Source organism: Nicotiana sylvestris, chromosome 8 (assembly GCF_000393655.2).
Source record: "Nicotiana sylvestris chromosome 8, ASM39365v2, whole genome shotgun sequence".
Classification (NCBI taxonomy): Eukaryota; Viridiplantae; Streptophyta; class Magnoliopsida; order Solanales; family Solanaceae; genus Nicotiana; species Nicotiana sylvestris.
The window spans coordinates 109,100,347-109,121,899 of NC_091064.1; the positions used below are offsets into that span (position 1 = coordinate 109,100,347).

General features: G+C 35.0%; 2 protein-coding genes and 1 long non-coding RNA gene across 3 annotated transcripts; 2 read left to right on the forward strand and 1 right to left on the reverse strand.

The window, feature by feature from the left end:
- The first annotated feature begins 2,091 nt into the window (after positions 1 to 2,091).
- Positions 2,092 to 3,987, forward strand: LOC138875500 (uncharacterized). Its single transcript, XM_070154333.1, has 3 exons — positions 2,092 to 2,742; positions 2,863 to 3,058; positions 3,602 to 3,987. Exons 1-3 carry the CDS (start codon positions 2,092 to 2,094, stop codon positions 3,985 to 3,987), a joined length of 1,233 nt encoding a protein of 410 aa, XP_070010434.1.
- Positions 3,988 to 4,041: 54 nt separating this feature from the next.
- LOC104216316 (uncharacterized) lies at positions 4,042 to 5,729 on the forward strand. The gene is made up of 2 exons (XM_070154334.1): positions 4,042 to 4,699; positions 5,536 to 5,729. The coding sequence occupies exons 1-2, from the start codon at positions 4,042 to 4,044 to the stop codon at positions 5,727 to 5,729; spliced, it is 852 nt and encodes a 283-aa protein (XP_070010435.1).
- Positions 5,730 to 7,250: 1,521 nt separating this feature from the next.
- LOC104216314 (uncharacterized) lies at positions 7,251 to 17,065 on the reverse strand. The gene is made up of 2 exons (XR_708449.2): positions 16,994 to 17,065; positions 7,251 to 7,610 (listed from the first exon to the last, which is right to left on the reverse strand). It is a non-coding gene; the product is annotated as an uncharacterized lncRNA (long non-coding RNA).
- Positions 17,066 to 21,553: the final 4,488 nt, after the last annotated feature.

The window sequence follows — 21,553 nt, forward strand, 5'->3', positions numbered from 1 at the left end:
GTTGTTGATGTTGTTTTCAATAGTTCCTAATTTGTATTTTTGTTTTTGTAAAGTTTCTATCGCATCAGGTAATCTGAGTTCCTGAAATTAAATTAATATTGACTTTCATCAAGTGTTTTCTATTTAATAAATTTTTCACTATAGGTCTTGCACCAACGCATATTTGGGAGCAAGAAATTTGAATATTGATGGACTTTAGACAAACAAACAAGCGTCCATGCTTTGAGAAAATATGTTTAGATCGGAATGTTAAACGATGTGAATAATATAAACTTAAGATGGCGAATGAAAAGAGTGTCTTAGAATTACAGGAGGTACCTACAAAGCAAGTGCTGAAATATCGTCCCTTTGAAAGAGCGACTTCTATCATTCCTACTGAGATAACAACAACATCAGGACATTTTCAATGTACTACTACAAAGGACTCTTGCTCTACTCCCAAAACAGGTTAGTATATCAATTTTATATCGCAGTCTTTATAGTATGCGCAATTGTTTCATTATTTAGTGCAACTGAAATTTCGTTGTGTGCATGAATATGTATGATAAATTTAATATTGCGAACATATGTTGTGCTTATTGCCTATCTGTAGATAGTGACGTCACAATCCTTCCATCGTTGCTTGCTTTTGACAAAGAAAATCCTCTTTGCACTTATGAGAAAGGCAAGTTACTGAAAGTTACCATAAGCTTATGCCAATATACAAGACATACTATTGTTCACTAAAAAACTCAACTTCACCAAATGAACAATATGATACAACTAAGATAGTGATAACTAGAGGTTTGTATTTGTATCATCTTTGAATAATGTTATTTTTTTCTTCCCGTTTCACTCCTTACAACTTCTAGAACGTGCAGGTCGCAATCAAAATAACATAACTGCTATGAATATTAAACTACGATCAGACTATATACCATTAAAAAGGTTCCCAACTATAAATTCTTCTCTGCGAAAAGATTTGAATATGAATCTGCTGAATTTTGTTGTAGCAACGGTACAATTAAGATAATTTCACATCGAATGCCCGCCAAGCTACATGATCTATATTTCAAGAATAATGAAAAATCCCAACACTTTCGGACATACATCAGAACATATAATAATTCGATTTCATTTACATCGCTTGGTGTAAACTATGATACAGACTTAGCGAGAAGGAATCGTGGTATCTATACTTTCAGAATTCAAGGACAACTGTATCACCTAATAGACGATTTGTATCCCGGAGAAAAAAAATCGAGAAATCTACAACTGTACTTTTACGACAACAACAATGAGTTAGCAAATAGAATGGCATGCTCTAACAAAGTTAATGAATCTATAGTGAGAGAGCTAATAGATATTTTGAGAGTTAACCCATACTCCTTTTTTATCCGATTTTTGATAGATATTCCCGAGCTATAAAACTTCCATATTTGACTCAAATGTGATCCTGGTTTAGATCAACGAGTATATAATTTGCCAAGTTCATCAGAAATTGCTGCAATATGGGTTGAGAACAATGACAATAGTATAAATCATGCACCACATATTCAAATTTACACGCAGAGCAATAGAACACAAATAGTGAACTATTATTATGGATGCTATGACGCCTTGCAATATCCTTTGTTGTTTCCATATGGACAAAATGGGTGGCATTGTGGTATTAAGAAAATTCCTAAACCAAAAAATATTCGTGGAAGTTATACTCATGAATGTCAACAGTTATCGAGCATACAAAATCTTTGCTCTCTTGATTCATATCTTCAAATGGAATCTCAAACTTTAGCAAGGGGAAAGAAAGAAAGAGATACAGTTTCTGCTCGTGAATATTACTGTTGTAAACTTCAAATGAGAAATGATGATAAAGATGAGTTGCTACATACTGGTAGAATATTTCAGCAATATTCAGTTGACGAATATATAAAAATTGAAACCCAAAGATTGGATTTTGCTTCGTTTAAGCAAGATTTGTTTAGGATAGATATACTGCAAGGTCTTCTAGATATTTTAAGATTTGGAGAATGAGATTCTTCTAATATTGGTAAGTAAAAATGCCTTTCAGCTTCCTTTATAGGTGGACCTAGAGATATGCGACAATGATATATGGATGTTATTGCATTAGTACAACGTTTTGGTAAACCTGACATGTTTATAACTATGACCTATAATCCAACTTGGCCGGAAATAAAAGAACATCTATGGACTACTGATGAAACACAAAATAGACCTGATTTGATTAGTCGAGTATTTAGAGCTAAAGTTGAAGAACTGAAAACAGATATAAGCAAGAGAAATATCTTTGGAAAAATTGTTGCTTTTATGTATACTATTGAATTCCAAAAAAGAGGTTTATCACACGCTCATTTTCTTATAATTTTAGATAATGAATATAAGTTATTGACATCAGAGTCTTATGATGGAATTACTAGTGCTGAATTACCAGAAACTTATTTGGATAAAAAGTTACGCTCACTTGTTCTTAAACATATAATGCATGGTCCGTGTGGTAATCTGAATCCAACAAATTCATGTATGAAAAAGAATGATCTTTGTAAATTTAATTATCCAAAAAGTTTTGCTGAACAAATAACAAAAGGACGTGATTCTTATCCCATCTATAAAAGACGAAACACACGAGAAGTTGTAAAAGTATGGGAGCAGTATTTAGATAATTCTTGGGTTGTTCCATATAATTCTTTTTTACTTGGTAAATTCAACTGTCATATGAACGTTAAGGTTTTCTCTGACATAAAGGTTGTTAGATATCTTTACAAATATATTTGTAAAGGACATGACAAAATTGCATTTTATATACATGATAATGATACAAACAAAGAAATAGATGAAATAAAAGAGTATCAATTTGCTAGATAGGTATCACCACCTGAAGCTGCATGGCGTTTATTTGGTTTCTCTATTAGTGAGATGTATCCAAGCATTTATTATCTTCAGCTACATCTTAGAGGGCAACAATTTATTTCTTTTAAAGGCAATACAGATATAAACACAATTGTTAATAATCCAATGATTAAGAAAACAATGTTGACAGAATTTTTTCAGATGAACAGAAGTAACAAAGATGCCATAAAGCTTAACTTATTGTACAAAGAATTTCCTAAACATTTTGTATGGTCAACAACAGACAAAACATGGACACGACGACAATAACGTTGTGCCGTTGGTCGTATTGTAACGTGTCACCCAACTGAAGGAGAACAATATTTTCTGAGACTACTACTGCTGAATGTGAGGGGACCGAAATCATATAAAGATCTTCGAACTATAAATGGGGAACATTATGATACATTTAAAGCATCCGCAAAAAAGGGGACTATTACACTGTGATAACAGGTTAATTGATTGCATGTCAGAGGCAGCAAGTTATCAAATACCATATAGTTTAAGGAGTTTATTTGCTACATTATTGGTGTATTGCAATCCAGCCAATCCAAATGAAATATGAAAATAATTTGAAGAGTCAATATCAGAAGATTACAGAGTGTTACCTAATGTTGAAAGAAAAGATATTCAATATCAAGCTTTAAATCAGATTAATGATGTTTTGCACTCTATGGACATAATATAAATGAATATGAGCTTATCCCAAAAACAGTTCGACCATCTATATTGGAAAAAGAAGCAAAGGAGGTATTCTTTGAAAGAACCATCACAGTTAGTGAAGAGGATATACTGTTACATAAAAAGCTGAACACAAAACAATTGAAAGCATACAATGTGATTATTGACCAAGTATTTTCCAAGAAACCAGGAGCTTTTTTTATTGATGACCCTGGAGGAACTGGAAAAACTTTCTTATATCGTGCTTTATTAGAAACTGCACGTAGTAAAGGATACATAGCTCTAGCAACTGCTACTTCCGGCGTTGTTGCTTCTATTCTTCCAGGTGGGCGAACTGCACATTCACGTTTTAAATACCTATATACATTGATGAAAATTTCAGCTGCAACATCAGCAAACAAAGTTCAACTGCAGGTCTGATTCGTGATGCAAAATTAATTGTATGGGATAGAGTATCTATGGCTAAAAAAAAGAATGCTTGATGTTTTTGACTTGCTCTTAAAAGATCTTATGGATACAAATATTCTATTTGGGGGAAAAGTTGTTGTTTTTGGAGGTGACTTTAGACAAACTCTTCCAGTTGTTCGAAACGGAAAAAAAGAAGATTTTATTAGTGAAAGTTTGCTATATTCTACCATTTGGGACGAACTTAAAAAATTGCAACTGTCCGAAAACATGAGGGCAAAAACAGATCCTGCTTTTTGTGATTACCTTATGAGAATTGGAAATGGACAAGAGATGATCAACACTAATAACAAAATTGAACTTCCAGATTCTATGATTATTCCTTTTACAACTGAAGAAGTATCTCTGGACCATTTATTCGCTGTGATATTCTCAAATGTACACACATGCTCCTCTAATCCATTTTTTGCAGATTCTCGCATTGTTCTGATGATGAAAAATGATTTTGTGAATAAAATCAACGATATTCTTATAGCAACATTTCCAGAAAAAGCAACTACATTTGTTGGCTTTGACGAAACCATTAAGCCTAATGATCAAAGTCAATTTGAAGACCTACTACAAAATTTAAATCCTGCTGGTTTACCTCCTTACAAATTAACTTTAAAGGAGAATTACCCCATTATATTGCTGCATAATTTGAATCTGTATGAAGGTTTATGCAATGGTACACAATTGATATGTTGTGATATTAAAAAACATGTTATTAGTGCTAAGATCGCGACAATCGATTTTAAAAATAAGCACGTATTTATCCCAAGAATACCATTATTATCGTCACAGGACGAAAGAATACCAGTTCAATTTAAGAGAACACAATTCTCAGTAAGATTATGCTATGCTATGACTATAAATAAAGCGCAAGGTCAAACTCTGGATTTCGTCGGAATATATTTGCGAGAACCTATTTTTTCACACGGTCAACTTTATATTGCCTTATCCAAAGCAAAGAGTTCAAGTTGCATCAAAGTACTGATCTGACCGTCCACACTAGACAACCGTGATGATCATTCTATATACAACATTGTTTATAACGAAATCATCCAAAGAGCGTCCTTGTAAGTCTTCTCCTACCCCAAGATAGAATAATTCTTTTTTTATTCTGTTTGTCGTTTTACTCACGTACATTTTGTTTCATTTTTTATTAATCTTTGAGTAGTTAAACAAACAAACTTATAATGCTCTTGGCTATGTAATATTATCAGCACTGTGTTGCTACATTCATTCTTGTGCTATCTAATTATTTTATGCCAATTCATACTCTCCATTTTCTTTGATTTACCTTTTCCATTTTCCCCCAGATTCTTCCATTTATCTATTACAGAGAGAAACTAGCAAATTTAGTTGAAACTTTCTCAAAATTACAGTAAATGAATGGGTTGATGATGCTCTAATCCTTGTTGTATTATTATTTACTCTAGCGTTACGTGTGTTATATGAGATGGATTTAATAGTTTCCTGTTGTTGGAAAATCTAATGTAAGAAGCTTGAACCAACTTTCAGTGTACATTCTATTTGAGAATGCTATAAAGGCCATGCGCTTTCAAGAGTTTGATTCTGAACCATATGTTTTTGCTCCTGCCATTATGAAGGTATTCTTTGCTACGTCCTTGATCAAGATTGATTTGTTTTGGATCTATTTTGGGTGGTGCTCTCTGGCTTCCTATTATTTCTACTCAGTCTTTAATACAAATTGAATTTTTCTTTTGCTCTTTCTGATGTATCCAATAAAGTATTTTCGCTGAATTTGATGTATAAGTCCAATATTTCCATATGGAAATTCGTAAAAAGGATAAAAGAGAAAAGGTGATGCCTCCTTTACCATTTCAACAGTGGAATGAGATGGGGGATTTTTGCTCTAATTTGATCTGGTTGGTTATTGGGAAAGGGTCTCTCTATTTGGTATTGAATTGGCTGATGTCAATCTTGAACTGGAATTGATATCAATCTCTTATTAGGTACTCCATAGTGATATAAGAAAGTATCCTCTTATGACTTTGGAATAGAATTTGGACTCCAAAGGTCTCTTTGAATTTTTCCCTTTTCTCTTCACATGTCATAATTAACATCTTTCCCTGTAGTTATGGATAGTTATGGATCTCCACTATTTTATTTACAGCAGACAGACTGAAAAAAAGAAGTATCAATGGTTCGAAGAGGGTGTTTAAGGATGCATCCTTTTCACTGTAAGACATGCTTCTGCGCCTTCATTTGTAGTCTATCATATTTTTTGTTTGAATCAATCTAATTATTGAATATTTGAGTGAAACTGGCCAACATAGAGAATGAATAAGGCATAGTTGGTGTTATAGGGTCGGCTTGATAATTAAAGACATTCAAGAGTCCCTCAAATGCATGCTTTTGGTTGTTATATACAGCTGTAAAAGTCAAGCCTGTTTCGGAGCGTTGAGTTTTGGAGAAGGTACATTTTTGCATAGTTGTCCCAGGAGAAAGAATATAATACTAGAAATTTTGTAAAAGCATGTTACTTAATATTTGGCAGAATTATTTCTAAAGCTACTTATATTATGGATTTCAAAATGTGAAGTAAAATTTAACTCCTTAATTTGATAATAGACAAACTGTCATTTGAAGTAAGGTTCAAATTCAGGTGAAAAGTTTAAAATGAGCTTATAATAATATGCTTTTTGGCCTCACTATTATTAGGTATTTTCTAAATATTTAAAGAAGTGTTATCAATTACTTTATGAAAAAAAAAATACTTGAACAAGTGCTTTTCCACTCTAAAAGCTCTTATATGCCGCATTCCTAAAAGATGCGAAGTGAGTTAATATACCTTTAGATTAAAAAAGTTTATGTCTATTTTATAGAAGCTTCTTATATAATAGCGAATTATGATACACGAGTTGTTCATCATAATAAAGATTTATACACTTTCCTGGTTTGAGGTAACAGACTTGAAGGATGGTTAGTCAAAACAGTTAGACGTTTCTTAAAATTATTTCTTGTTCTCTTCATTCTCCAAATATTGATGTTAGTTTAAGGTTGAAATCTTTGAATACTTAGTTGTTACTCAGCATTAATGAAATCGTTTTTAGCTGTGTTTCTTACAATTTTGTATTACTTTATTCAGTAATTCTTTGTTTCAAAGAGGTTTATTATTCTAACTTCAATGTTAATCAGTCATCACCTATATTAGACCTTAGACATGCTTTTTTTGGTGAGCACCAAATTACTCATCAGTCATTGGAATGCTATTTCAAAGGTTATCTTCTTGTAATACAGAACTAGCTTGCTCTAGAGAAAGATAGGTACAAAATTCATCTAGCTTTTATAGCTGCTCAAGAGAATTCCTTGATTGTATCTGACAGTGAGCAGGTATCGAGACGCTTACCAGTTATAACAGTTTGCATTTATTGAATTGCTGACGAAATGTTACCATTTTTCTTATAATTAGTTGGGATTTACAATTCTTACACATCTTGCCAACTGCAACAGCATGTTGGATGCTTCCAGAGCTGGTGGAGACTTTCATTTAAGGACTGCTACGAATATGTATCCTCACATCCATGAAGCCGTTGAAAAAGCTCAAGTACTTCTTGAATGTCATCTTCAACCTGCTGAAGAAAAGCCATCATGCTTAATATGTTGGACTTTTGTCCTTTGAGGTTCTTTTTGTTGGCTAAACGTGGCTTGAAGCTGAAGCAGTTCTTTGTCTGATTTTGATCGGGTAATTGAAGCTAACGGTCTGATTTCAGTTAATTTACTAGTGTACTTATAGTTGGTTATCATGTTATAGTAGTTTATTTGCTTAAGTAGTTTTGTTGGGTTTTTTGCTGTCTTGGTTTCTTAAATTGTACTCAATTGTTTGAGGAATAATTTGACTTGCTTTTTCTTGTTTGGTGATTTAGTGATGTTGCTACCTTTTTTTTGATTTCCTGCTTTTTATTTTGTTATTATTGACCAAGCAGCTCTTGTGCGGTTGCATTTCTTGTGTTTGTGTTTTTCTGGCTGATTAATTTAGTAACAGAGCAAAAATTATGATTCTGCTTTTGGATCATAATAGTGATAACATCAGCTTGAGCATTAGTCCAAGTGGAGAATTGTTCTTGTTAAAGGGTTGAACTATTTGAAGAATGGTTTCTCACGTTTAAAAAAATTGAATTCGCCCTTTGTACTTGTGGTTTATTATGTTATTCTAATACTGAGATATTGTGTAGTAGTATATAGAAAACTACTATGTGGCGATATTGAATTTGGAATGTGAAAATTATCTAGGGATAGAGGTGTGCTTTCTTCAATCAAACTGCTGGTCAAACATGGGCTCTCAAATTAGACAACTTAGTCTGTTATTGGGTGTGGTTTTTGCCATTGTTTTGATGATTCAGTATCTTGGTTTCCCATATGGGCAGAAAAAATAAGAATAGCAATGGATGCACCCCTGTGATGATCAAAGAAAGGATTATCAATCAAAGAGTATGGTAAAGTTGTTTTTTTTCAGAGGCAAATGAAAGTAAGCATAAAATATCACTTTATGATCTGAACTTTCTTGCTTTTGTAAGATCATCTTGACCTATCTGTGTTCACTACTACGGTATTTGATAAGCAATTTCCCTTATATTTTTTTTAGAAGAACCTATTTTAGCTATATTTACAAGCACCAATAACGGCACCCTGAAACTGACACCACCGGTATCTAAAGCCATCTTTGCTAAAGGTAACTGCAAACAGTACTTATTATGGATGGTAAAACTTTTCAGATTAATACATAGAAGATAAGATAGCTGTTTGATTTAATAACCATTGTATTTTACACCTTGTTAGCTACTTCCAAGTGGAAAAATTCCGCTTCTTCAAAAGAACAAGAATTTTGTGCAAGAAGTTAGATTTATTGGAATTTTGATACAGGATGCTTTTGCTCCTAAAAGAAAGAAGGCAGAAATGCTCAATTTTGCTGCTGCGTACGAGAGAACTACTGTTAGACTTGCCTCCAAATAGAAGGTACTTCAGCATTTTGAGACAAAATATCTGTTTAATTCCCTTCATTTCTATAGAATTTGTTGGGTCTGCATGAGCTACAAGAAAACATAAAAAAAGGTAGTATAAGGTCAAATTCTTCTTGAATTACTCTGTTATTATATTTTACTTGTTTCACTGTTAATTGCCTCCTTAAAATTTTTCTCTTTGCTTATTTTTTCTTCTGTTTACATTTAAGATCTAAATTTTTTGTAGTGATAATATCAATCTAACGTTGTGGAAGATTTCAGATTCCCTTGTAGTTTCAACGTTGCAACAAATAATAAGTGGTATACTCCAAAAGATGGAGTTCCACACTTGACTGTCTAGCACCATTCTTCTGCTTCTCAAATCTTGCTCCATCATTGCCATGATTCTAAACCTCATATACTCGCCCTTATTTCAATGTTGCTAAAGCTTATTTGACAGAATACTTTATCATCTTTGTTGACAATAATGCTAATTGCTGCCATTTTACACAGGTTTGTCAAAATGTTACTGGAAAGCTATAACTTTTTGTGTAACAATATGAATTAGAAATAGAAGGATTAGAAAAAGCAACATTTATGTAGCATCTAAAGACCATTGTACATTTTCTTCGTTTTTTTTTGGATTGAATTAGGATAAATAATCTGTAATTGCTCCAAAAGGTCTGGATTTGAGTGAGCTTTTCCCTTTTTCTTCCTGAATATAATATGCTAATATTTTTACATTTCAATTGCTCTTGCAGGTTGCTATTTAAACTAGAACTCTGATTTTTTTTTTACTCCACCGACTTTGTGAGACTTGGATCTGTTAAATAGAGATCAGATAAGTCTGGATGATTGTACTTATGCAACCTAGAAACACCTCTGACTTTGGTCTGAAGTTCATTATAATAACTGAGATTACTTATTGTTAAGAAGTCAGATCGTAGGGCAGACATTTTGACCAATATCAATGTTGTTATATTTAGGACAGTGCCTTAAGAATCTCCTATTCTGCTGCAAAATTGCAAAGTCATTTACATTCATTTATCAGTGGAATGCCTTGGATAGCGGTGCATAATGACTACAAATTTAAACATAACTTGCTGCTTTAGAACTTTCAACACGGAGGAGAAAGAAAAATAGCATGTCGTGGATAAAGCTGGTCAGCAAACTCATATGTAGGACTTTGTAACCAAGGAAAATTCTAGGAAAACAGTATGTTATCCATTCTAGCGTATTCTTACCTTTATAATTTAAAAGGAAAATTGTGCCACTTCCATTGTACTTTTCCTTCTCAAGGTACCTTAACATGGGTCAGAAGCGCGCTGGCTTTCCCATATATAAAAAAACAACTGAATGAGTTCAATTCTCGAATTAGCTGTGCATATGAGGATTAAATGAGCAGTTATATTGTTATTTCTGGTGTTGTTGTGTTTTTGATATGTGGAATACCTATATTACATACGAAGGCATTCCTTACATAAATCAGAGTACTTCTTGGGCAATCTGTTTTATCACTATTAATGTAAATGTGTTTAATCATGTTGCTCTATATCTTCGTCAACTGTTACTTTTAAAGGTTATTTCCTTTCATTAAGAGTAACATTACTTGACTATATTTCACAACTTAAATTAGATTTGACATTATTAAATTGTTGGGCCCGTGCTTTAGCACGGGCTAACTACATTTAGTATCTACAGAAATAACACTTTTCCTTCTTTGCTGCTTTAATTAGATATTGTCAGATAAAAATAGAAATTTATTTAACGCTTTACCACTAATGCTACAGATTTATGATGAATCACAAATTAGAAAAATTAATTTAATTTCCATTTTTACCATTATCAATTTTTATTTGATTTACAATATATAGGCTTTGAAATTTCTCCATTCTTTTATACATATATATAAAATCTTCACTTATCGCTTTCATCAAAGCACCATCCCACTATTTGCTTCTTTTACCTTATATGCACTCATTCTAGTCCTTTCATTCTGGATCATTATCATGAGGTAGCTGATGAGGATGAAATTGGATAGATAGAGCCAGTTGCAACAAATAGTTTGACACTCATGGGTTTGTGCCAGTAATTCCCGCATTGAGGGAAGCAATTGAAGCACTGGGGAAGGTGAAAGGGAAGAAGACAATGAGTAACGAGCAAAAGTTTGGTGAAATTTGCATTTCCCTATTTTTAATATCTGAAAGCTGGTCAAGAAAAAATTTTCAACTAAAAAATTTCAACTTGTGTTAAAGTTAAATGCATGTCCAAACACAACTCTAATTTCCAAAGATAATTTCTTAACTTAACTTCAAATACTAATTATTTTTAAATTTTCGTGGTTTTATGCCCAAACGCCTATTTAGATTCCATAACTACAACCCTCCTATATCAGACAGGTTTACAAGGAGCTCACAGATATGTTGCGTCAGTCGATACAATCACATGACTATTGAAACCTCTTGTTATCGAGTGATAGCAATAAGTATGTTGCTCAAAAGGCTCTTGTTGCATACAAGGGAAGCGGCACATGTCTCTCATATGAGGGATTTGATCATATTAAACGGCATAAGCCACGACCCATAGTAGACCTTGATCCACAGACTAACAGACTATGGACCCTCTTAATGGGAAAAAAAATCAGTGCAGAGACAATGGAAAAGGACAACAACAACTAGATGATTAAGCCTTGTCTTTGTCCATTGTTTCTGCACTAACTTCATTTCCCCTTAAGAGGTTCCATAGTCTGTTGGTCTCTTGGTCAAGGTCCACTTTGAGTCGTGACTTACGTCTTTTGATTGGATCAAATCCCTCATATACGAGATAATTATGCCACTTTCTTTGTATGGAACAAGGGACTTTTGAGCAGCATATTGATTGCTATCGCCGATAACAAGGGGTTCAATCGTTGTGTGATTGTATCGATTGACACTGCATATTTGCGTGCTCCTTGTTAGCCACTGTGACAGGAAGGTTGTAGTTGTTGGAAAAGTAGGTGTTTGGACATAAACATGTGATAATATTAAAAAGTAGTATTTGAAGTTAGGTTGAAAAATTATATTTTAAAATTGAAATTATGTTTAAACATGCTTAAATTGTTAACAAGTTGAAATTTTGTGAGTAGAAAAGATTTTTCTGTACCAACTTTCAAATTTTGAAAAGAAGGAACACTCATCTTCAACAATATTTCAAAAAATTAGCCCAATGTATAATCAAGCACGGGAAGTAATGTTTTCTTTAATCTTCTAATGAAACAACACTTCCACACCCATCGAGCGTCGAGTCATGATCTTCAAGATTTAAAATCGGAAAAATACTTTTGGAGCTTTGAGTTAGTTATTAGATCAACAAAACCTTTATAAACACAATCTACCGTATCACATAATGATGTGTCAAGGCAATGTTAAAGTAGAAGATTAGCATACTTCTTCCTATTCTCACAGTCCACAACAGTATCTTTTCCTTTGGGACAAAGCTCGACCACTTATTGGACCCCAACTCCCCAACTTCACTAGAAAATGTCAAAACTTAATGTATTTTGATTCATTTTTTTCTGGAACCATCTCCAGTATCTGTTTGTAGCTATTATACAAATATGGATCTGCATCCCTATTGTCTCCCAATGAATACCCCTTCCGCAAATTGCAAAACAAACACACGATCAAACACAATATCATTTAGAATTTTATGCATTAACGCCAATAATATCGTTTATAATTGTCGTCTTAGATTTTCTTTCCTTTCTTGTTTTAACAAAACAGATGCAAAATTCCTCTTTTAAGTTATCCAATCATATATGATATAGTGACTATCTAACAAGTAAATTTTACTTTCTTAATTGGTCCATCCAATTTCCTTATCAACTCATTTTCTTCCAATTGGAGGAAAATATTTTCCTTTTCAAAAAAAGAGAAAATATTTTCCAAAACTCCTTCTCAACATTCCCCACCTTCACCAACCCACACCAACCCACCCCACTCCCTCTCCAAAAAAGGTTTTTTTTCTTCTCAAATTTCAATTTTTTCGTTATCACCCACCCTACTATCCCCCCCTCCCAAATTTTTTTTTACCTTACTTTTTTTTTTGCAATTTCAAATTTCTGTTTTTTCGTTTTTCTTACACCACCCACCCCCAGCCCCCAGACAAAAAGATATTTTTTTAAACTTTTTTTTTTTGTAATTTCAAATTTCTTCTTTTTTCATTTTTCTGCCCCTCCCCCCCAAAAAAAATTATTTTTTAAATATATTTTTCAATTTTAGTTTTTTTTATCGGTTTAAAGGTTTAAATTTTTACAAGTACCAAAGTTATGTGTTCGGAGGTTTATGTGTTTGGAAGTTTATGGGTTTAAAATTATAAAGTTTACGGGTTCAAAATTCCGCAGTTCGAAAGTTTAGCAGTTCGAAAGTTTATGAAATTTGTGGATTCGGAAGGTTGTTGTTTTGAAAGTTTATAGCTTCATGTTTATTATATCTAAATTATTTATGAATACTCTTGAAAAGTCATTTTTCTTAATTTGCGTACCAAACACCGGAAAATGAATAAGATTACTACTTGTTTTCCAAGAAAATATTTTCTTCCGTTATACCAAACACACCCTAAGTGGTCATGACTATTGTCTTTTAATTCTATCTAGAGATGGATCGATGTTATAGTAGTTTTATCCCAAAGTACCCTTTCCGAAGTTTCACTTTGGTATTCATGACTAGCGAGGATGAGTCTCGTGATTTCTGAAGCAATCGGTTGAGTTTCATATCAGATTTAGTGAAATTGGAAGTTTTTAGTTAATGACCAAGGAAGTTTAGCCGAAGTCAACACCGAAAGTAAATTGGTCTGTATCAGAGTTTCGTCGAGTCAATTATGTGTGGAATATGATTTATGATTTAGTCGACTTCTTGGTTAAGAATCTAGTTAAGGTAAGGATTGGAGTTGACCACAGTCAACATCGGATTAGGACATCCTCTTTTGGATGTTTTGAGTGAGCGAGCAGGTTCACAGTATCTTTTATGACTATATAGCATATTTTGTTTGTGTCTTGGGTTTTTTGGAATAGTTCTGAGGGTCAGATCCTTAACTTCAGCTATTGCTGGTATTTTCGCACCTGCAAGCCTTGGCCCGCACCTGCAGGGTCGCTGTCACAACCCTATTTATAAAGCCATGAATGCACCAACTCCCACCAAGACGGTAAGCCATACACAACCCATTTAGAGCAATTCAATAACAATCAATGCGGAAAACTAATCATAAAAGTCATTTTTAAAGACTTCATAAGTCTGATAATCATAAGGACTTAAAGAAAATTTTACACCCCAAATTCTAGTGTCACTGGTACAAGAACTTACTAAAAGGAAGTACAAGTATACGATACAACCCCAACTATCTAGGAAAAAAAAAGATAGAAATTAAAGGATCGAGAGAAAGTTTTGTGCTACAAATCATCACGCAGATCACCTCGAACTCAGCATATGGCCTCCTCAATGACCATCTTAGTCTCGAGATTCACTCGCGTCAGAACAGAATCTGCACAGAAAAAGGTGCAGCAAGTATAGAGCGAGTACAGGAATCAACGCGTACTCAGCATCATCGTCGGCCGACCCTAACTAAAACGAAGATGAGGGTTGGTCTTTGATTACTACTTCCACACTTGTTGTTAGTGTTAGGTGGAAAGGGCAATATAATTACTTTAATTGAATTTTCCTTTTTGTAGAAAGAAATTATAATTCTCATATACTTGGCTAGTCCTTTTTCTTGTAGGAAAAAGTTTGGATTTCTATAAATTGAAGATTTGTCTTTCTCATTCAGTAACATCCACAATGTAGCCATAGGGGCTTGAAAGTAGTGTTTAGGGGGAGAACTTTACGGGACAAGTGTTAGTGTGTCACTTGTGTTTGCCTCTTCGTGAGGTTGTTCTCTCGATATTTTGTACTCTCTTTTTATATATTGGATTACTCATCTCCGCGGTGGACGTAGGTCAGTTGACCGAACCACGTTAAATGTCTGTGTCTCTTTTGGTATATTTCTCCTTTGTTGTATGATTTATCGTCGCTCAAGGATTGCTTTGCTAGCTTCCGTATGACACCTGATTTTTACGGTCCTAACAAATGGTATCAGAGCGAGGTTCAAGACAAGTTCATCTTGGCGGGTTCAGTTCTAGCCGCAACATATTTGACGATAATCGTGATTTTTGTCTGAGAAATTTGACCGGTATGCTACGCACGTTGAGACAAACTTTGTGGTGGAGATTTGGAGATGCAACCTGTTGAACGCTATGTGAAGAAGGTGGATCAAGTTTATTTTGTCAGAAAATTTCGGCCAAGGGGGAAAATTTTTAAGTGTTTGCCATAATTTTCTTACCATATTTGGTTTTCCTATTTGTTGAAGGAAAGGGCAATATAATTACCTTAATTGGGTTTTCCTTTTTGTAGAAGGAAATTATAATTCTCCTATACTTGGCTAGTCCTTTTTCTTGTAGGAAAAGGTTTGGAGTTCTATAAATTGAAGATCTGTCCTTCTCATTTAGTAGCATCCACAATGTAGCCATAGGGGCTTGAGAGTAGTGTTTAGGGGGGGGGGAACTTTACGGGACAAGTGTTAGTGTGTCACTTGTGTTTGCCTCTTCGTGAGGCTGTTCTCTCGATATTTTGTACTCTCTTTTTATATAGTGGATTGCTCATCTCCGCGATGGACGTAGGTCAGTTGACCGAACCACGTTAAATGTTTGCGTCTCTTTTGGTATATTCCTCCTTTGTTGTATGATTTATCGTCGATCAAGATTTGCTTTACTAACATCCGTATGACACCTGATTTTTACGGTCCTAACAGTTAGTACATAATAATGATGATCACAATCATCACAAGTTACAAGCCTAAGTAAGAAGCCTCTAAATCCTCAAATCCGCCTAAGTAGCCAAATAAGCATGTGGGTACAACTCAACCAACAGATTAAGCAAGTCATTCAAACAAGAAATCCATGAGATGGTATGTTTTGCAAAATGCTATGCAATGCAATGCAAGACCTTTCCATGTTCAAATACTATGAATCATGACCCATGGGGGACTCACGAGATCCATATACCACTCAGAATCATTTTCCATCTGGTTCCTATCCTCTTTAGGTTTCCAAATCATCATACTTAGCCCGCAGGTCACTTAGCCGATCTGGCTCATATTGTCAACATCACTCCATCCAGAACTATTTCCCCTAGAACCTTACACATGTATCCTCAAATGCACATGAAATACTATATAAAGCATGAATATGACATGCACAACAATAAGCAACGAAGCTAAGCAATAAAGATGATATCTTTAGGTCGTTTAACTTTTAAACGAGTATTTTGGAGTGATGAGAACACATAACCGCAAATGAGACAGGTAATAAGCATAGAAGGAATAAATAAGGGAACTCATATCCCATTCACAAACACAAATCAATCTATGCTATCAGCTAATGTCCAAAGCATAACATTCAGACCGAACCATACCATGGAAATTGCACAAATACCCATATTACGGCACGAGTACCCGATACAAGTGCTCGTCACCTCACAAGTATCGATACCCCCGAAATTACCCCATTACCCCCTCTTATTTAGTTCATTCTAAACCAACCATGAAGATTTAACAAGGTCAAGAAGGTCTCAACTTGCTTGAATGAAAGTCCGACGGTCACAACAAAGCCTTGTCATTTTGTAGAGCCTCCAAACAATCCCAATCTATGCAAATACGTATTATACGGTAGAACACGAGTTTGTACACACAAAGTTACGCAAAATAGGATTCCGAGCACGAAGGGTAAAAGATTATATTAGCCCCAAACTTAGTTTACCCATGACCCAATGAGTCTAAATATCAAAGGTAAACTTAATCAAATATTAAATTGATGATTGATTAAAGAAATTATTCCTTTTTAACTTAGAGTTCATAAACCCCAATATCCCCATCCTAAATCATGATTTCTTGCATGGAATTCCAAAATAATCGACGATATAAATGTAATAGTAGGAATAGAAACTTACCTACTTGACGAATCTTGCAAATCCCCTCAAAAGGCTCCTTAATCTGAGGTCTCAAACTCCAAATATGTGAATGAATAGTTTAACCTCGAAATGGGACATTATATTAGGTTATGTCCAATGATTTCCGCATAACGGTCAAATCCTCGAATTTGTGGGCCTGCTTCTGCGGCCCAAGCCTCGCAGATCCGAGGTCCACTTACTTGACCCAAAACTGCAGGTGCGGCCCTATTCTTAGCAAACTCCCTCGCATATGTGTCCTCCATTCAAAGGAGTGGGTTTAGCCCACTCGGACAAAACACTGCACTTGTAGCCCACCTTGTGCAGGTACAACCCAAAGCACGCAGAAGCGAGACACCAGAAATCTAGAAAAATCTGCCAACACACAAACTTTGATCCAACACCCAAAACTCATCCAAGACCATCCGGACACAAACCGAATATGCACGCCAATCCAAAAACATGCAACAAACTTGCTAACACAGTCAAAATAATCACACGAGGTCTCCTGACCCAATGTTGACCGAGATCAATTTCAATCTCCTATGTAACTAGATTTCCAACCAAAGTTCAAAAATTCCCTCGACATCCTCCGGAATCGAACCAACTACTCAACCAAATCATAATTGAAATTTTAGACCTAATAGAATCGGCAAACTAAAAAGACATAATCACCCCGATGTTGACTTTGGTCAACCCAAAGGATTCTCAAAAACTCCTTTCCTACTCAAAACTCACCAAAATGCTTAGGGAATCGCACCACCCATCCCAATATGCGAAACGAACCATAAAGAAGCTAGGGGGAAGTGACAGTTGGGGTAAAATAGGCAAAATAACTAAAACGATTTAATGGGTCGTTACATCATCTACCACTTAAACACATGTTCATCGTCGAACATAAAAGAGAATGGTTACCTGAATCGCCGAAAAGCTGGGTATATCTACTCCATATGCTCGACTCGATATCTAAGTAGCCTCCTAAACCGGACGATGCCTCCATTGAACCTTTACCAAAGAAATCTCCTTGGACCTCAACTTCAGGATCTGTCTATGCTCTTCCTCGAATGTCAAGTTCTAATCCGAAAACACTGAATCCCTCTTAATCACATGAGAACTAGCCAAATGATACTTCTTGACCAAATCCAACTCATAGGCTACCTCACCAATACGCTAAACATTCTCAAATAAAATAATGTACCTAGGTCTTAACTTTCCCTTCTTCCCAAACCTTATCACACCCTTCATGGGTGAAACCTTCTATCACGACCCAAACCGATAGGCCGTGACGGGTGCCTGAGTTCTACCTGTCAAACACCCCTAAGCATGCGTCTAAGATATGAACCTGAATTACATCTGCTAAATTACGAAAATAAAATACATGAAGGAAACCTGCCAACAAGGTGTATATACGTATACATGCAGAATACAGTGGGCAAGCCGGCAAGGCTGCTATAGACAAATATACATTCAAAGCTAAAAGTTGACAATGCCACATACAACCTAACTAGATATACTCTCTACAAACTTTTAATAGAAACATAACTATACAAATACGGGACTGAGCCACGTCATACCCATATATATATATATATACACACAAACGTATCATACCAAACTCAAAAGCAGCTCCGGATCAAGTAGAGCACGCCAACTCTCGCTGATCAGGGATCCTAAAAAGGGGGACCGTCAGCTTGCCTACCTACACCTGCGGGCATGAAACGCAGGCACCGTGAAATAGGAAGTCAGTACGAAAAATGTACTGAGTATGTAAGGCATGCTAATTAGTATGTAAAAGACGTAGGTGAAACATGGAATAAAGAAACACATCCTTAAATTTGAAAAACTTTGTAAATTCTGAAACATTTATAATGTCATGCACGCGCGTGTAAATGTCGTGTCATTCATAGGTATGGGTGTACATAATATCATCAAGCACTGAGGGCATCCCATCATATCGTCTCGGCCACTGTGGGCAATATCATCAACATATACCAGCTGGCCAGGTGGTGGTGCGTATATAACGCTGTAACCTTTTCCCATATCCTATATGCATATATTTACATATATATGTGTATATAACTCCATCTTGTCATGGGTCAATACACATGTATAAATGGGCGAAATGCATGAAAAATACATAAAAATCTCAATATTCCTTCCGAATAAACTTTTTCAACTGCATATTATTCTGAGATCCATGAACAGAAGATAATAATAATTCAGATGGGGAATCAAGAATGTAGACACCCCTAGTATTTGTATGAATAGAGTAATTTATGGAAACTGTGCGTTTGCTCATTTCTTCAGTATAATTTGGACCATGCCAAAATAAATAAGGGATAGCCTTAATATACCTGGAGTAGGGAAAACTTCATATAATATTCCTTTGAAATCCTTCATGGATTGAACTTGGAACCCCAAAAATCGGATTAAGCTTCTTCTTTCTGAATCCTTGAACGAAATTTCATCTTTGCTTCTTTGAAATTTATAAACGAAATTGGCTTTGGATTTCTTTGAAATTTTGGACGAATTTGATTCTACTTCTAACGCTGTCTCTTGAACCAAAGACAAAATGGATTTGATATTTTGATATCAAAGACAGAATGTCTTTGTTGAACCAAAGACAAAATGCTCTAAGTCTTATTTTGATAAGACTTATGTTTAAGTCTTAGTCTGGTTACACTTCTATAACTAGCCACATGGAAATAATGACCAAGAGTCATATTTAGCTATTGTGGTTTTATGCCACGTTGGGGGTATAATTTTATAAAAAAATTTATCCACTTATTAGTTAATTGGGTAATGTTTTGTTACCCGGTAATTAACCAATTGCCTTCATAATTTAAAAATTGCCACAAATTACTTAAAATTCTACTTATTTTTAATATACTTCATATATACTTTATACATTATACTACCTTGATCATATGGTATCTTGCATGGTAGTAGTTCATAATTATCGGGTATTATCGCTCGACCCGTATTTTATCCTAAATTGGCCACGTTCAACGAAACTCACTTTCTTTAATTCGTGTATGTGATGACCCAAAGGGTCATCACTTATTTTAAAAGTAAATTTTGTGTACCGAGGTCTTGAAACTTCTTTTTGTCTCACCTCGTATTGCATGCGCAGTCCAGACGCATTTCCGAAAAGCCTTTATGTGAAATATAAAAAAAATTAGGAAAATGGGCCTTTAAAAATTGATTAAAGTTGACTTTGGTCAACATTCTTGGTAAACGGACCCGGACTCGTGATCCGACGGTCTTGTAGTGTCCTTAGTAAAATATGAGACTTGATCATGTTCCCGGAATCAAATTCCGAGGACCCAAGCCCGAGAAATGAATTTTTTGGAAAGAAATTGTTTAACTGAAATATTAAGAGTTTGGAAAATGTAAAGATGCTTGAAATTGATGGTATCGGGCCCGTATATTGGTTTCGAATTACGGTACAGGTCTTATATAATAATTAAGTTGAAATTGTGAAGTTTGGTAAGAATCGAAGTTTGTTTGGTACAAGTCAGACCTTTATTTGAGGAAATAGTAATTTCAATGTTCTTGAGTGATTTTTATGAAATTGAGGTTGAATCTGCAGTTGTTGATGTTATTTTGATGATTTGATTGCACGAGCAAGTCCGTATGATATTTTTAGACTTGCGTGCGTGATTAGTTTGGAGCCCCGAGGGCTCGGGTGAGTTTTGGATAGGTCACAGAGTGAGCTTAGACTTAGAACATAACAGTTGCAGGTTCAGAGAAAATTGCAGGTATCTGAAACCAGGCTCTGCGGTTTGCGGTGGAGCCTTCGCGACCGCGGTAGAGTTTTCGCGACCGTGGTGGGATTTATGCGGTCCGCGGTGATCAAGGCTATGTCTTCGCGGCCGCACTCGATATTTCACAGTCCGCGGTGGAGCTCCGCAGCCGCGGTCCTTTTTATACGGTCAGCTAGGACGGTCTGAGAGGGGTATATTTAAAATAGACTTTTCAGCCATTTCTCATTTTGTCAAACCCTAATACATAAGAGGCGATTTTTCAAGGCACTCTTTCTTCCCCAAAACACAAGTAAGTGATTTTTAACTTATTTCATACACTCCTTAACTTCTTTTTACAAGATTTCATCCTCGAATCTAGGGTTTTCATGGTGGAATTAGAAATTTTGGGTAGAACCTAGGAATATTGAAATTTGGGGATTTAGACCTCAAATTGAGGTCGGATTCCAAAATCAATTATATACCCGGGCACGAGGGTGAATGGATAATCGATTTTTGGTCCGAATTTCGGGTTTGGACCAAGCGGTCCCGGGGTCGATTTTTGACTTTTGGGGAAAAACACTAGAAAACCTATTTTCATGCATAAGAATTGGTTCATTTAGCGTTTATTAATATTATAAAGTAAATTGTGACTAGATACAAGCAAATTGTGAGTGGAACCAACAGGAAAAGAGGTAGTTGAGGCTTGAATTGTGTTCGTGGAATTGAGGTAAGTGTTTGGTCTAACCTTAGCTTGAAGAATTAGGAGTTGCGTCCTATTTGCTATGTGCTAATTGTTGAGTACGACGTATAGGTGTGG